The sequence below is a fragment of the Hemicordylus capensis genome, chromosome 16 (genome assembly GCF_027244095.1).
Source record: "Hemicordylus capensis ecotype Gifberg chromosome 16, rHemCap1.1.pri, whole genome shotgun sequence".
NCBI classification, from domain to species: domain Eukaryota; kingdom Metazoa; phylum Chordata; class Lepidosauria; order Squamata; family Cordylidae; genus Hemicordylus; species Hemicordylus capensis.
The window spans coordinates 2,243,303-2,258,049 of NC_069672.1; the positions used below are offsets into that span (position 1 = coordinate 2,243,303).

The 14,747-nt window shown below is 51.9% G+C and overlaps 1 protein-coding gene across 4 annotated transcripts in view; it reads left to right on the plus strand.

Annotated features, from left to right (window-relative positions):
• The window catches only part of NPHP4 (nephrocystin 4), a 117,282-nt gene that overhangs the window by 74,602 nt on the left and 27,933 nt on the right, over nt 1–14,747 (plus strand). For all 4 annotated transcript variants that reach the window (XM_053280691.1, XM_053280690.1, XM_053280692.1 and 1 more), the window contains 4 exons: nt 1,949–2,139; nt 6,939–7,099; nt 8,595–8,775; nt 13,808–13,936. In XM_053280691.1, the coding sequence (XP_053136666.1) occupies nt 1,949–2,139; nt 6,939–7,099; nt 8,595–8,775; nt 13,808–13,936 (662 nt within the window). The remainder of the gene's footprint in view (nt 1–1,948; nt 2,140–6,938; nt 7,100–8,594; nt 8,776–13,807; nt 13,937–14,747) is intronic.

Genomic DNA, 14,747 nt, shown 5'->3' on the forward strand with positions numbered 1-14,747 from the left:
GTGTAAATTGTTGTTGTCAATTATGTGCTGTGTGAAAAAGTACTTCCTTTTGTCGGTCCTAAATTTTCTGGACTTCAGTTTCATGGGATGACTCCTGGTTCTAGTGGTGTGAGAGAGGGAGGAAGATTTCTCTCCATCCACGCTCTCTACTCTATGCATAATTTTATACACCTCTATCATGTCTCCCCACAGTCGCCTCTCTTCCAAACTAAATCACCCAGCACTGCTCACAAGAAAGCTGATACACAAAGCTTCAAAAGGTCTCTTTTTTAAAAAGCTTCAAAAATGGGAGTTTCTCTTGTAGGCTGTTCTTCCTGAACCAGTCCACAAGGGAGCAGTTTGGGAAGGCAGCGATATCTCTGAGTTAGTCCATTTGGCTAAATCCGAGAGAAACAGTTTCCCTTTCTGCATGATTTCCATTCCTCTCCACAGAAAAATTCTCTCTTGCCCAACATGCATGTTTCTGCACAGACATCGAAGCTTAGCAAATCTGGCTGAGCTCTAAGGAAAACATAGACAGCTTCAATCCTTATTCTGTTTTGCTAAACGACCCTGCCCTGATCCACACCAGGCAGCATTTCTTGAGGAAGTCGGGTTTTATTTTGTGTGTGTGTGTGTCAGTTTCAGCAACTACCATGGAAACGTGATCATGCAGAGCAGTCTAAAGAGACAGCCAATATCCCACTTGAGAGATTCCTATGTGACTCTGGAGCACCTCGAAACAAACTCCCCCTTTACATCAGACTGTAATGCTGAAATGGGCACTGCGGTGGTCTCCTCTTCTTTCTTTGTGAACTAGAAGAGCTTGACCAGGGTTGCACAATTTCATTCCTCCGGCAGATGTTGGACTACAATTCCCATCATCCCGGACTATTGGCCACTGTGGCTGGAGATAACAGGAGTTAAGGTTCAAGACCGCTGGAGGGCTGAGATTGAGAAGCCCTGATCTTGGCCCTTAGGATGCCATCAAGACCTGTGTGTGCATGTTTCTAGTTGTGTCTCCATAGCCATGAGGGCTAGAGGCTTTATTCTTATTTTTTAATTCCCACCCTCTCTACACACACACACACACACACACACACACACCCCTAACAAGATCCTTTGGAATTTGCACTCTGCTGTCTTCTGGCTAGAGTGCCACCAGGAAGACAGGATTTCACTCACTTACTTATTTAGATGTATAGCCCACCCCTTTCTGAAAATTTGGGGCAGTTAAGAAAATAAAACCCAGCAAAATAAAGGAAGCATTCCTTTGAAACTCTGGACTCCCCCCCCTTTTCTGAGCTTAACTCTGACCTTCCCCCCCCAAACCAGTGCAGACAGAAAGGCCGTACAGAGCTTCCAAGACCATCCTGGTCTTCAGCGAGTTTGCCTCAAGAGGGGATTCCAGTGGCACCCAATGCAGAGAAGCAGCAGGATTTCTCTTCCAGAGTCAAGCCTGTTTGAAAAGAGCCAGAGTGGAGCAAGGAATCGTGCAGAGGCCCAACAGGCAACCTTTTCTGAGGGTGGGTTCTTGAAGCTCACTTGAAGCACCCTTCATTTTCAAAATGGATTTCTTGCTGGCAGCACACGGAGGCAGGGGTTCTCAAACTTGGGCCCCCAGATGATGTTGGACTGCAACTCCCATCAGCCCCAGTGGCCGCTGTGGATGGAAGTTGTTGTAGTCCAACATCTGGGGGCCCAAGTTTGAGGACCCCTGCCTCCATGTGCTGTCAGCAAGAAATCCATTTTGAAAATGAAGGGGACCCACATTCAGAGCAGGCTGCCCGTTGGGTCTCTGCACGAGTCCCTGCTCTGCGCTGGCTCTGTGAGAACCCTGGCACACAGATGTCTTCTCATGGCGCACGCCTGCGGGGATCGTCGGCCTCTGGCTGGAGATGGTGGCACCGTCTGGCTTGGACCCAGAGAGTCGGATTCCATCCTGTTTCTCCGGGCCGCTTCCCCACAGGACCACCCAGGACAGCACCAGCCCAGAGACATGGCCCCGGACCGTCTATTTCACCTTCCAGTTCTACCGCTTCCCTCCGGTCACGACGCCGCGCCTGCAGCTGGTCCGGGCGGAGGCCTCCAGGGCGACCTCGGCCGTCACCTCTTCCCACACCTTGGTGCAGATTAACCACGATGGAAGCCTGAATGACGGTAAGGCAGCTGGTAGGCAGTTGCTATGGAAACGGTTCCCCCCGCCTCCAAATCCCAGCCTCTTTTCCTACCCGCCCTGCATTCCCTTTCCCTGGGCTTCTGCTGTGCCTCCTTCCTCTCTGCCTCTCTCTAGGATCTGAGCAGCATCACCAGAAATGGCCAGAAACCTTTCCTTACTTAAGCTGATGTATGCACCAATCTTTCCCCCACCTTCCTCCAAGTAGGGTTGTTCACACGGCCATTGAGTGGGTAGGACAAGCAACCCATCTACCTTTGGGAAGAGCAGAGGAAGCTGCCATATACTGAGTCAGACCCTTGGTCCATCTAGCTCAGTATTGTCTACCCAGACTGGCAGCAGCATCTCCAGGGCTGCAGGCAGGAGTCTCTCTCAGCCCTCTCTTGGAGATGCTGCCAGGGAGGGAACTTGGAGCCTTCTGCATGCAAAGCACATGTTTGACCACTGAGCTATGGCCCCATCCTCTAAGGCAGGGATTCTCAACGTGTGGGTCCCCAGATGTAATTGGACTTCAACTCCCATAATTCCCAACCAAAGGCCATTGGGGCTGAGGATTATGGGAGTTGAGGTCCAATAACATCTGGGGACCCACACGTTGAGAAACCCTGCTCTAAGGGAATATCTTACAGCAGACAGGGACTCGCATGTAGTCATCCATCCCCAGACCAGCTCTCATCCCCAGACCAGGCTTCGTCGTCCAGCCCTCGTTAGATCTGCATAAGCGTAAATCCTCCAAGACTCCAAAGGACATCGTCCGACTTAACCCAAATTGAAGGGGTTCTGAGATCGTCTGAACCCGAACTTGCAGAGCCCAGTTTGGATTGAACTTCTCCAACCCCTTTGGGAAACATTTGGAGCTTTCCAGAGCTCCAGATACAGGGGGAGAGCAACTGTCCCTATCCATCCCCAGCACAGCATCCCTCCAGTGACTGTGGCTGGCATCTACCTTACGTCTCTTTTTAAGATTGCAAACTCTTTGGGGACAGGGTAGCCATTTTATTTATTTATTAATATCTGTGTGAACCGCTTGGGGAACTTCTGCTGAAAAGTGGTATATATATATGTCGTTGTTGTCGTAGTAGTCATAGTAGTGGTTTGTACTCAGGGCACCTACTCCACGAAGATGCGAGAGTCATCTCTCCTGCCTGCTTTAAAAACATGGGCGATCAAGCTGATGTTTGAACTTGAAACATAGAATTGCGTCCTGCCCTTGATCACCACCAACCTTTCATTTCTGAATGTATGTATCTGCTTTCTATACCACAGGGCTCTGTGGGTGCCAGGAGTCGAAATCGATTTGTTGGCACACTTTACCTTTATACCACCCTTCCAAAAATGGCTCAGGGAGGTTTACATTAAAACAAAACAATTAAAATCAATTAACAATTAAACGCAGAGACTACAAAACGCCACAAAACAAGTAACAGTTAAAACGTTCAAAACCGTTTCAAAATCCTGGAAAACCAGGTATCTCAGTATTCAAGGGAGAGCCCAAGAATTCTAAGGAAAGGCATTGACCTCAAGGCACCCCACCTACCGCGTAGAAACTAGAGCGTTTGAATTCTCAGAGTTACTGAGAAGTGGTCCCTGCACTTGCACAAAAGGAATAGGATTCTGAATGCAAGGAGACCAGTCTGCTCCCTCTTCTGTGTGGCAGCCCTTCGGGTCTTTGAAAACGGCTCTCATTCCATTTGTCTGTTTCTTGGGGGTGGAGAAGCATTCCATCCCGGAAGGCCTCACCTGCACTCCGGAGTGGTCCAGTCCAGGCCCGGGTTTTCTGGGCAGCCTGCTGTTTGGAGAACTAGGACAGCATGCCAAGCACCAGGGCTGCAGTTTCGAGAGCCAGAATGCTGACTCTGGTGTGAGCGAGGCAGATCTGAAAACACCAAAATAGCCCCACACATCTGAGCCGCCAGCCTGTAACCACCCAGTCTGCTCCTTTCCGCCAAGTACTTTATTGCCGTATTAGAAACCTGGTCCCGAGAGGGGCAGAACCATGTCCTGCCTCGTCCGGAGCATCTCCAGTTCATCAAGCCTCCCTTCTCCCATGTGGAGTTGTTTACGCAGATTAAAAGGGGGGGTGGTGGTGGGGGTGGAAGGCTCCTCAGTGCTCCCTGTGTGGCTGTAAAAGTTCCTTAGCCGAAGCTCTCCTCGTCCCCTCAGTCGTTCTGGTTATTCAAGTGGAGTTGCAGTTCCAGCATCTTGTTCACCGAGGGCTCTAAAGGAAAAAGAAAGCTGTCCGGGGTTGGATTCTGATCCTGCCTTTCCCTCCCAGTCTCCTCCATTTCTCCGCAGAGGCTTCCTCTGACTGTCACCCCACTGCTCCCCCTTTGCCTCCTCGTGCCCCATCCTGCCTCTCCTCCCGTGGCAATCCAGCCCTTCCTCTCTGGCCCAGAATGGAGCTGGCTCACTGCTCTGCCTCGTGGCAGGCAACCAGCCTCCTCTGCTGGAAGCCTCTCACCCCGCAGCACGAGGCAGGGCGTGCCACCACCAGGACATTCTTCCAAAAGTCTGGTCCCCATCTGGAGAGCCGGTGTTGTGGTAGTGAAGTTGCATGCCCCCCTTTGCTAATCAGGGTCCGCCTTGGCTTGCATTTGGGTGGGAGACTACATGTGCGTGTGGCAAGATATTCCCCTTAGGGGATGGGGCTCCGTGGCAGAGCGTCTGCTTTGCATGCAGAATGTCCCAGGTTCGATCCTTGGCAGCATCTCAGGCTGGGCTGGGAGAGACTATTGCCTTGAAGAGCTGCTGCCAGTCAGTGTAGACCATACTGAGCTAGATGATCCAATTGTCTGACTCGGTAGACAGCAGTTTCCTAGGGGATGGCGCTGTAGCTCAGGGGTAGAGCATCTGATTTGCATGCAGGAGGTCCCAGGTTCGATCCCTGTCAACATCTCCAGGCAGGGCTGGGAGAGACTCTTGCTTGCTTGATACCTTGGAGAGCCGCTGCCAGTCAGTGCAGACAATATTGAGCGAGATGGACCAAGGGTCTGACAGTATAATGCAGCTTTTTCGGTAGCATTCATGGCTCAGCAGTAGAGCCCGTGTTTTGTATGCAGAAGGTTTCCTGGAAGGACTGGAAATGACTCCTTTATGAAACCCTAGACTAGAGTCAGTCAGTGTTGACAATATGCTCAATGAACAAAAGGTCCGATTCTGCACAAGGGAGCTTCGTGTGTCCATTGGGAGCAGCCAGAGCTCAGTGGCAGAGCATCTGCTTTGCATGCAGAAGGTCCCAGGTTCCTTCCCTGGGAACATCTCCAGGTCGAGCTGGGAGTGGCTCTTGCCCAGATCCGTCGAGAGCTGCTGCCAGTCAGTGGAGACAAGACTGAGCTCAGATGTGTCAGATGTGTCTATTAATAGATCAGAATCCCCTCCTTCCAACTGGAAAAAGAGCATTCAGAAGGTCTAGATTCTTCTTCTTAATCTTTGACTGATTTCTGCCCCTCTGGGATCCAAGAAGACACACAGACAAGAAGTAAAAAATCAAGGATATTTATTCTCACCCAATTTCTTGACCATCTCAGAAGTCAGCAACAAAATGCAATTCTCAGGATACAGGAAGCACACTCTGGTCATATACACTAAATGGAGATCTGTCAAAAAAAAAAAACACCCTAGCTATACTAAGCCGGAAGTTTGCATGCCTGTTTTCCCCTTGCTTCTCTTCTCCTCGCTTTCTGACTGTCTGCCCCACTCTTCTATCTTGTCTTGGCATCACCCCCTCAAATTTGTTCCTTTGTTTCAGCAATGACTGGCCAAATTAAGTCAGCAGATTCTTGACCTATACAATTGGCCAATTAGCCTCGGACCATGATTTACATAGGAGTTGCACAATTTAATACAGGTATATTGGCATCAGGTACTTTTGACAAAAATCTACTTCAAAGGATCTTCCACAAGAGAAACAGACAGGGACTTTTGTGGTCAATACACCAACATATCCTTTCTGCCCTTTCACTTTTTCTTTGATGTAGAATCTCACCCACGTTGGAAAGCCACTAAGTCGAATCTTCTGAAAAGTGCATCTTCTGACAATTTGGAAACTGTTTGAAAAACTGCCTATGTCTAAAAACATTTCTGACTGTGTAGGCCTGAAAGCCTAAATCTTCCTGAAACCTGGTCAAGTAGTTTGGTCAATTTGGCCGTAGAAAATGCCCTTCCTAGATTCTTACAGATGGACTCAGGACCTGACTGCCTATTATTAATAATAATAATTGGCCATCCCATAACAATTGTTCTCTGGGCAGTTCACGAAGTAAAACAACAACAGAATAAAACATACATTTAAACACATAAAAACAAAAAGCTACAATAAGGTCCAAAACAAACAAACAAACAAAAGACATTTTTTAAAAAGCCTGAGTGAACAGAAATGTCTTCACCTGGCATCTTGAAGAACAAAGTGAACCTGACCAGGGAGGCTGTTCCATAGACAGGGTGCCACCACTGAAAAGGCCCTCTCCCTAGTGGCCATCCGCCTCACCTTGTTTGGTTGGGGCACTTGGAGCTGGGCCTCCAAAGAAGATCTTAAGGTCTGAGCTGGGACATATGGGCATGGCGCTTTCTTGGGTAACCTGGTCCCAAGCCCAAGTGTTTGAAATGGGCCTGGAAGCAGGCTGTGAGCCAGTGGAGTTGACAAAGCTAAATATGAATAACGTGGGGATGGGTTTCCACTTTTTTGAGGGCTAGGAACTTCGGCAGACCCATTTCCAGTGCTGTTGCAAGCTCCTTGGGGCAGGGACTGCCATGGCCTGTGACAAGCTGCTTTCTTTCTCTGCAGCCTCCCCGGGCTTCCAGCTGAAATACATGGTGGACCCCGGATTCCTCAAGCCAGGCGAGAAGAGGTGGTTCATCCGTTACCTCGCTGAGCATTCCCTGCAGATTGACGCCTGGGACGGAGATTCCTTGCTCCTTGTTGGATCGGCTGCTGTGAAGCTGAAGGTAGGAGCCCGACTTCTTGAAATGGCACTGGTTCTCGGGGAGGAGGAGCCCCAGGACTGATTATTAAGCTTATTAAAACTGAGAACATTCAGAGGTGAGTTCTTAACTGTGTCTTTTAAGACTCCCTGTTTGTAGCCACAGCCAGGCAGAAGGCCAGTCCAGTTGGAATTACAGTACCTTAATCAACGATGGTGTCTCTTGATAATGAATATCCAGCACAAGCACGAAACAAGCATGTTTCTGGGATGTGGCAGCTGCCCTGGTGTTTTCAGACTTCCCTGATCCTGCAAGTGGTAGCCAGTGGCATAAAGGAGGAACATAGGAAGCTGCCACATACTGAGTCAGACCATTGGTCCATCGAGCTCAGTATTGTCCGCACAGACTGGCAGCGGCTTCTCTGCGGTTGCAGGCAGGAGTCTCTCTCAGCCCTATCTTGGAGATGCTGCCAGGGAGGGAACTGGGAACCTTCTGCTCTTCCCAGAGTGGCTCCATCCCCTGAGGGGAAGATCTTGCAGTTCTGCTCACACATCAAGTCTCCCATTCAAATGCAACCAGGGCAGACCCTGCTTAGCTAAGGGGACAAGTCATGCCTGCTACCACAAGACCAGCTCTCCTCTCCAGGAGAGGTGCTGTTCTGTTCCAGGCAGGGGGTTCCTGGGTTCCAGGAATCAGCAGTGGGAGGGGACTGGTCCAGGGCAAGAGATTAATGGAGTATCAGGACCACGGCCAGCTCCCAGGGCAGGATCAGCACTTGGACAGCTCCTAGGGCCGTGTGGAGGGCTGGCCTCCTCATCCCTGGGCCGGCCCCACATGTTTTGGGCATGGGTGCCATCTCAGGGGACAAATGCTGATAGCAATTTTTGGCAACATCTACCCCCCCCCCCCTGAGAGACAGAAAAGAGGTGACAGCATTGCTCCCCCCCCCCCCCGATTTGGGGAAAATCTTTGCACAGAGGAAAACTCCCATCATCCTCATCTAGCTGTGGATGGTGGGAATTGTAGGTCAGCAACGTCTGGAGGCCCCCCAGGCTGGGAAGCAGTGCTCTAGAGCATGGATTCTCAACGTTGGGTCCCCGGATGTTCTTGGACTTCAACTCCCATAATCCCCAGGCCCAGTGCCCTTTGGTTGGGGATTATGGGAGCTGAAGTCCAATAACGTCTGGGGACCCAACGTTGAGAATCGCTGCTCTAGAGGAAAGCACTGCGAAGGACTACATTTCCCAGCGCTCTGCGTGCCTTCCAAGATGGTGCAGGGGCTCCAGAGGATTCGGCTCCCTTTAAGGCTGGGCAGAGTGCAGCACTGCCCCGTGGGAATGATGGCTTCCACGTGGTGCCGGGGGACTGGGCAGAGAGAGGATTCAGCTTCGGCCCAATCTTCACAAGGGCCCAATAAGCCATGAGTCAGAGTTGGGGTTGATGGGGCGGCCACTGCCCCCTGGGCCTTACCATCAAGAAAGCTGCCCTAAACTGAGAGTGGGCTTTCTCTGCTCCACAGCACTTACTGCGCCAGGGCCGGACGGCGGTCCAGATCCACCACGAGCTGGAGGTCATCACCCTGGAATACAAGCAGGACGCTGCCATGACGAGCGGGGAGGCTTTCAGGCACGGGGCCGTGAAACCCATTGGGGTCCACGCCGTGGTGAGAGGCCGGCTTCACCTCAACCTGGCCAACGTTGGTGAGGATCCTGTGTCTTCTGTCACTTGCCTTTGTTTTCTGGAAGAACCTGCTTCCTTTGAGCCTCCTGGACCTCCTCAAGAAGTTGTCAGGGGCTTGAGAGAACCCTTCCTTATGTGTGTTTGTTTTTATGTATCCTATTTCTATGATATATACAATCATTCATACACACACACACACACACACACACACACACACACACACACATCAATCAATTAATTAATTCTATCTAGGTGGTGTACACAACCCAACTTACACTATGAAATAAAACAAAAACACTTGCATAAAAGCAGTTTAAAACAAGTGATGGAATAAAACAATTAAAACAGTTTTCCACAGAGTAAAACAACCAGTTTGAAATCAGCTTTAACTAAAAGCCCAAGAAAACAGGTGTGTCTTGAGGCTTTTTTAAAAAAAAAGCAGTCAGAGAGGGAGAAGCTCTTATTTTGGCAGAGAGTGCATTCCAGAGCCCTGGGGCAGCCACAAAGAAGGCCCAGCCCCAAGTCGCCCCCAGATGAGCTGGTGGCAACCCTAACCGGACCTCCCTTTAAAAGGCAGGGAGAGTCACTCTGACCATGATGCAAAGGCAGTGCTGGCTGGTGTAGCTCAAAAATGGGGCCACATGGCCCTGTTCGGGAGCTAAATCAGGCCCCCGCGTCTGACGTCAGACAGAGGGGGGTCGTGTCTGGGGCGTGAGGCACGGCTCCTGAGTTCTTTGAACCTGTCCACTCAATGGTGGCTCCTCCCCTGAGGTAGTGATCATCTGGGATGGAGGAGCTGGGTCAGACGGGGATTCCTCCTCCCTTGGCCAAGTGCTGAGTTTGAGAACTCTGCCCTGCACCGACCTTGCCGTTTCCCTCATAGGAACATAGGAAGCTGCCACATACTGAGTCAGACCCTTGATCCGTCTAGCTCAGTATTGTCTACCCAGACTGGCAGCGGCTTCTCCAAGGTTGCAGGCAGGAATCTCTCTCAGCCCTATCTTGGAGAAGCCAGGGAGGGAACTTGAAACCTTCTGCTCTTCCCAGAGCAGCTTCATCCCCTGAGGGAAATATCTTGCAGTGCTCACACATCAAGTCTCCCATTCATATGCAACCAGGGCGGACCCTGCTTAGCTCAGGGGATAGCTTACACCCAATCACAGTTGCGGCAGCACGTCTCTCTCCTGAATCAGGGTAGGAGGTTTCTCCTCCCCTGATTATGACCGTGTGAACCGCCCTCAGAGATCTGTGACCGGCCGCAGCATTGCAACCAAACGAGCAACCGTTCAGGCTGCTCCGAGAGAGTTTTTGCTTCCTGGGGGGGGGGGGATGGACTTCTCCCCCATGATGATAAAAGCCTCTTATCTCCCCCCGACGCCTTGACGACAGTAATGACACCCGGTTGCTGCACCGCGATGCAAGCGCACCGGTCATCCATTCTACTTAGGCTTGTTTACAAATGGCCCGTCCACGGCGGCTCTGAAGGAGACGGCCCGGAAACAGCGACACTCAATTAGATGCCAGGGGAACGGCGGCGCAGGGAGCTCAGGAGGTCTGGGAAGCGGCTCGGCACCGTCCCTGGGAGGGAGAGGCACCCGGCTCCTAAGAGCCTTCGCCTCGTCGCAGGTGCTTGAATTCCGCCGCCCGCACCAGGCAGAGAGACTCCAGGTCCTCTAAAAAATAAAAAAGAGAGAGAAGACTCTTATCTTCAGAAGAAAGATTAGCTCCCATTCTCCCCTCTCATAAATTGGCATTTCATACGTTGCCTGCAAGAGGGCGATAAGCTCTTTTGCGGGGAGCGGGGGCCAGGGCGGGACGGGGGCCATCAATCCCGCTCAATGGCAGGCCGGGCGGAGAGAACCGCCGAACTGCACCGGGGGGGGGGGAGGAGATTGAGCAGGGAGCTGCGGCCAGGGGGATCCCCATTTGATCTCACAGCCAGACCTTGCGGGGCCCTTTTCTTTCCCCTTTAAAATCCTCATACATGTTTGGGGGCGGCCGGATTGAGCAGCCGAAGTGAGGCCGCTTTCTGCACGCAGAACAAAATGCCTGGCTTATCAGGCAGGAGTCCGATTGTGTCCCGGAAGGGGCCTTTGCCATCACCGGATCAGTTTCTGCCCTTCCGCCACCGAAAAGGGGTGATGGCCAGACCATGGCTCGGTCCCAGGCCTCCTGGACCTCCCCCTCTCGTCCTCTTCATTTCGTCAACATCCTTTGCCTCCCTCGGGCTTCTAAACTGCCGTTCTGCAGTTGGCACATCTCTAGGAACATGGGAAGCTGCCGCATACTGAGTCAGACCCTTGGTCCATCTAGCTCAGTATTGTCTGCACAGACTGGCAGCGGCTTCTCCAAGGTTGCAGGCAGGAGGCTTTCTCCTCCCAGAGGAGCAAGCCCATTATACCCAATGAGATTACTCTTGCGCAACATCACTTTTGCATTGTGTGTGTGTGTGTATTTGTGCAAGCAACAGTCCTTGTGTGGTATATCAGCCAGGGTCTCCTCCCCAGTGACACTGGGACTGCAGAACGCCCTTCCTGGGCAGACCCTGCTTCCGCTTAGACCGCACTTGAGATCTGTTTGTCCCAACAGGCCTTTGACGGTTGCTGCATTGAATTCATACTGCTAGCTGCATCTTCTCTCTCTCTTCCCCACCGCCCCTTTCATCTTATTGGGTTTGTTTGGCTGCTTTAATGAATAAGACACAGAAAAGTGGCTAGAATGGAATGGGATAAAAATATAATATATATAAAAATTCCCCAGCAAACAACAACCGGGAGAGGCTCTAGAGATGCGATAGAGCAGGGTCCCCCCACCTTTGGGTCCCCAGATTCTGTTTGACTACATATCCCATCATCCCCAATCACAATGGGGATGAGCTGGCCTTGTGGTAGCAAGCATGACTTGTCCCCTTAGCTAAGCAGGGTCTGCCCTTTCTGCATATGAAAGGGAGAGTAGAAGTGTGAGCAGCACTGTAAGAGATTCCCCTCAGGGGATGGAGCTGCTCTGGGAAGAGCAGAAGGTCCCAAGTTCCCTCCCTGGCTTCTCCAACATCTGAGAGAGATTCCTCCTGGCTGCACCCTTGGAGAAGCCGCTGCCAGTCTGTGCAGACAATACTGAGCTAGATAGAACAATGGTCTGACTCAGTATATGGCAGCTTCCTGTGTTCCTATGTTCCTAATGGCCTTTGGCCAGATGGTGCCCCACCAGATCTGGGGAGGAGAACCCAGGATGAGGCAGCCCTGTGAGAGATCATTTGCTCTGGAGGAGGGGGCTGGCGGAGTCGAGGGCAACCAGCCCGCCTGTGGGGGACTGATCCAGAGGGAGCCGAGCCTCCTTAGCTGAGGCACTGCCAGCATCCAGGACACGGAGGCGCACACACCTCTCTTGTGGAGGAACTTGGCTCCTCCGCTCACTGCAAATCAAAGCCTCTCTTATTCAGAAAAGCCTTCAGGTGCCTCCTTTGATAACTTCCCCCCCCCCCATTCTGAAGGAGCTGGCAGTTCAGACGGGGGCCTCTAAAAAGTCTTTTTCGCGTTTGGGCAGATTTTGTGGCCCGCAGGTTGAGGCCGAGATCAAAGGCACCGCCGGCCTCTTTACGGGGCTGATAAGCCAGCTATTCTGCAGCAAGGTGTTTATTTCTGAAAGCCAGCCTGCTGAGCTCCGCTCCGGTGCCAGAAGGGGACAGAGCAGGGGAAGGAGATTACAGGCGAGGACTCTCCGAGGCTGAGTTTTGGGGTGGTTTGGGCCTCGGCTGCTCTGGCGTCCTTGAACGGTTTCCCGGCACATGGTTCCCCCGGAGCCAGATGAACCCCAGCCTGCTCTGTCACCTTCATTATTAACTTTGCTGCAGGGAAAGAAGACTTTGTTTTCTGTGTCTTATTTGTTCTGGTTCTTCTTGTCAAAAAGAACTCGCCCCGAGCGCTGAGAGATCTGAGGAAAAGAGGCGGGGAGCGGGCAGGGGAAGAGAAACGCAGAGAAAGCCCCAGCTACTCAGAGCCACACTTTCGGAGTGGAGTTCACAGCTTTGAAACTCACAGGGCTGCCCATCATAGGGACACAGGGGGCTGCTGTCGACTGAGTCAGACTCCGGGTCCCTCGAGCTCAGCATTGTCTACCCAGACTGGCAGCGGCTTCTCCAGGGTTGCAGGCAGGAGTCTCTCTCCCAGCCTTCTCTTGGAGATGCTGCCAGGGATTGACCCTGGGACCTTCTGCATGCAAAATGCTCTTCCATTGAGTGATGATCCCATCCCCTAAGGGGAATATCTTATTACAACAACAACAACATAATACAAATATAAAGCTAATATTTATATCCTGCTTGTCAACAAAAGTTTCCAAAGCGGTTTACATAGGGAAATAATAAATAAACAAGATGGATTCCTGTCCCCAAAGGGCTCACAATCTAAAAAGAAACGTAAGAGAGACCCCAGCAACAGTCACTGGAAGGGTACGGTGCTGAGAGTGGATAGGGCCAGTTGCTCTCCCCCTGCTAACGAAAGAGCATCACCATGTTAAAAAGGTGTCTCTTTGCCCAGTTAGTCACCTACCCAAATGCAAACCTAGGCCGACTCTGCTTAGTAGAGGGGACAATTCCTGCTCGTCATCACTACCATGTGGCCAGCTTTCCCACCCACCCCCCGCCCACCACCCACTGATCCTAGAACTGGAGGTATTGTGGCTTGAATGTGGGACCTTCTGCATGCAGCACTCTGAGCTAAGACTCCTCCCAAGCCAAAGGACAGCCCCGGTCCCCCACAGGTAGAAAAACGTATATGGATTCGACCAAGAAATTAATTGGGGTGGGGGCTGAAGGGAAAAGATGCCTGATCCTTAACAACGGCCTGTACCTATCTGCCAGCGTTCCCTGTAACCGGTAATTTCCGCTGTTGACTACAACTCCCAGCATCCCCAGTGGCAATGGCTTTTGGCTGGGGATGCTGGGAGTTGTAGTCAGCAAGGTCTGGGATCCCCTGTTGCAGGGGACACGGCTACCTACTCCTTTCCCCAGAGCTCCTGTCCTCCTGGGGGGCTGACTCCTGGCTTCTTTTGCAGGCCACCTGTGCGAGCAGAGGCTGAGGAAGTCCGACTCCTTGCCTCCCTCCCGATCTCGGGTCATCTCCTCGCACGATGGATCCAGCGGTTTCTGTGGGGGGAGCCTCTTCTCTGCCAGTGCTCCCAGCGGTAAGTCCGTACGCCGGCTGGGAATCTGCCTTGTTGACTGGGGAGTAGAAACGGGAGTGGCGTGGCGATGCGGGATGAACCTCTGGAGCAGGGGTCGGCACCCTCGACTCTCCACCTGCTGCGGAACTACAACTCCCACATTTGGTGGCTGGAGGCTGTTGGGAGTTGTAGTTCAGCAACAGCTGCAGAGCCAAGAGTGCCCATTCCTGTGTGGTAGTATCCCCTTCACTTTCCTCTGCCAAGGAACATCACCAGAAGCAGGTCACTGGGGAGCCTGCTAGGGCCTGGGTGGAGAAGCCGTCCATTTCAACTGAGCCCAGATCCCGGCTGCGTTTGAGCTGGAAAGCAGGACAGGAGGCCCTCATTATCTGCGCGGGTACAACTGTGGACCACGAAGCCGCGGATGATGATGCTTTGAGTGAATGGGAATTGGGAGGGGGGGGGAATTAGATTCCTGGAGGGCAAACAAAGGCTTTAAAAAGGCAGAAGTAAGAGAAAGGAAATAATGTACTCTTCTCTCCAGGTCTTCCGCATTGCCCTCTCCAAACTCCACAATTCCATCGATTTCCCATGACCATTTGCAGAATAGTGTGTGTGTGTGTGTGTGTGTGTGTGTGTGTGTGTGTGTGTGTGTGTGTGTGTGTGTAGACAGACAGACAGACAGATAGATAGATATAAACAAAATTGCTTCATGCAGCAAAATGTTGGCCGGAAATGACCCCGGAGGATTACGTCTTACATCTTTACACCACTTCAGGGGTGCAAGACGAGGGAGAGAGAGAAATGGGTGGTGCTCTATTCCGGCACTGTT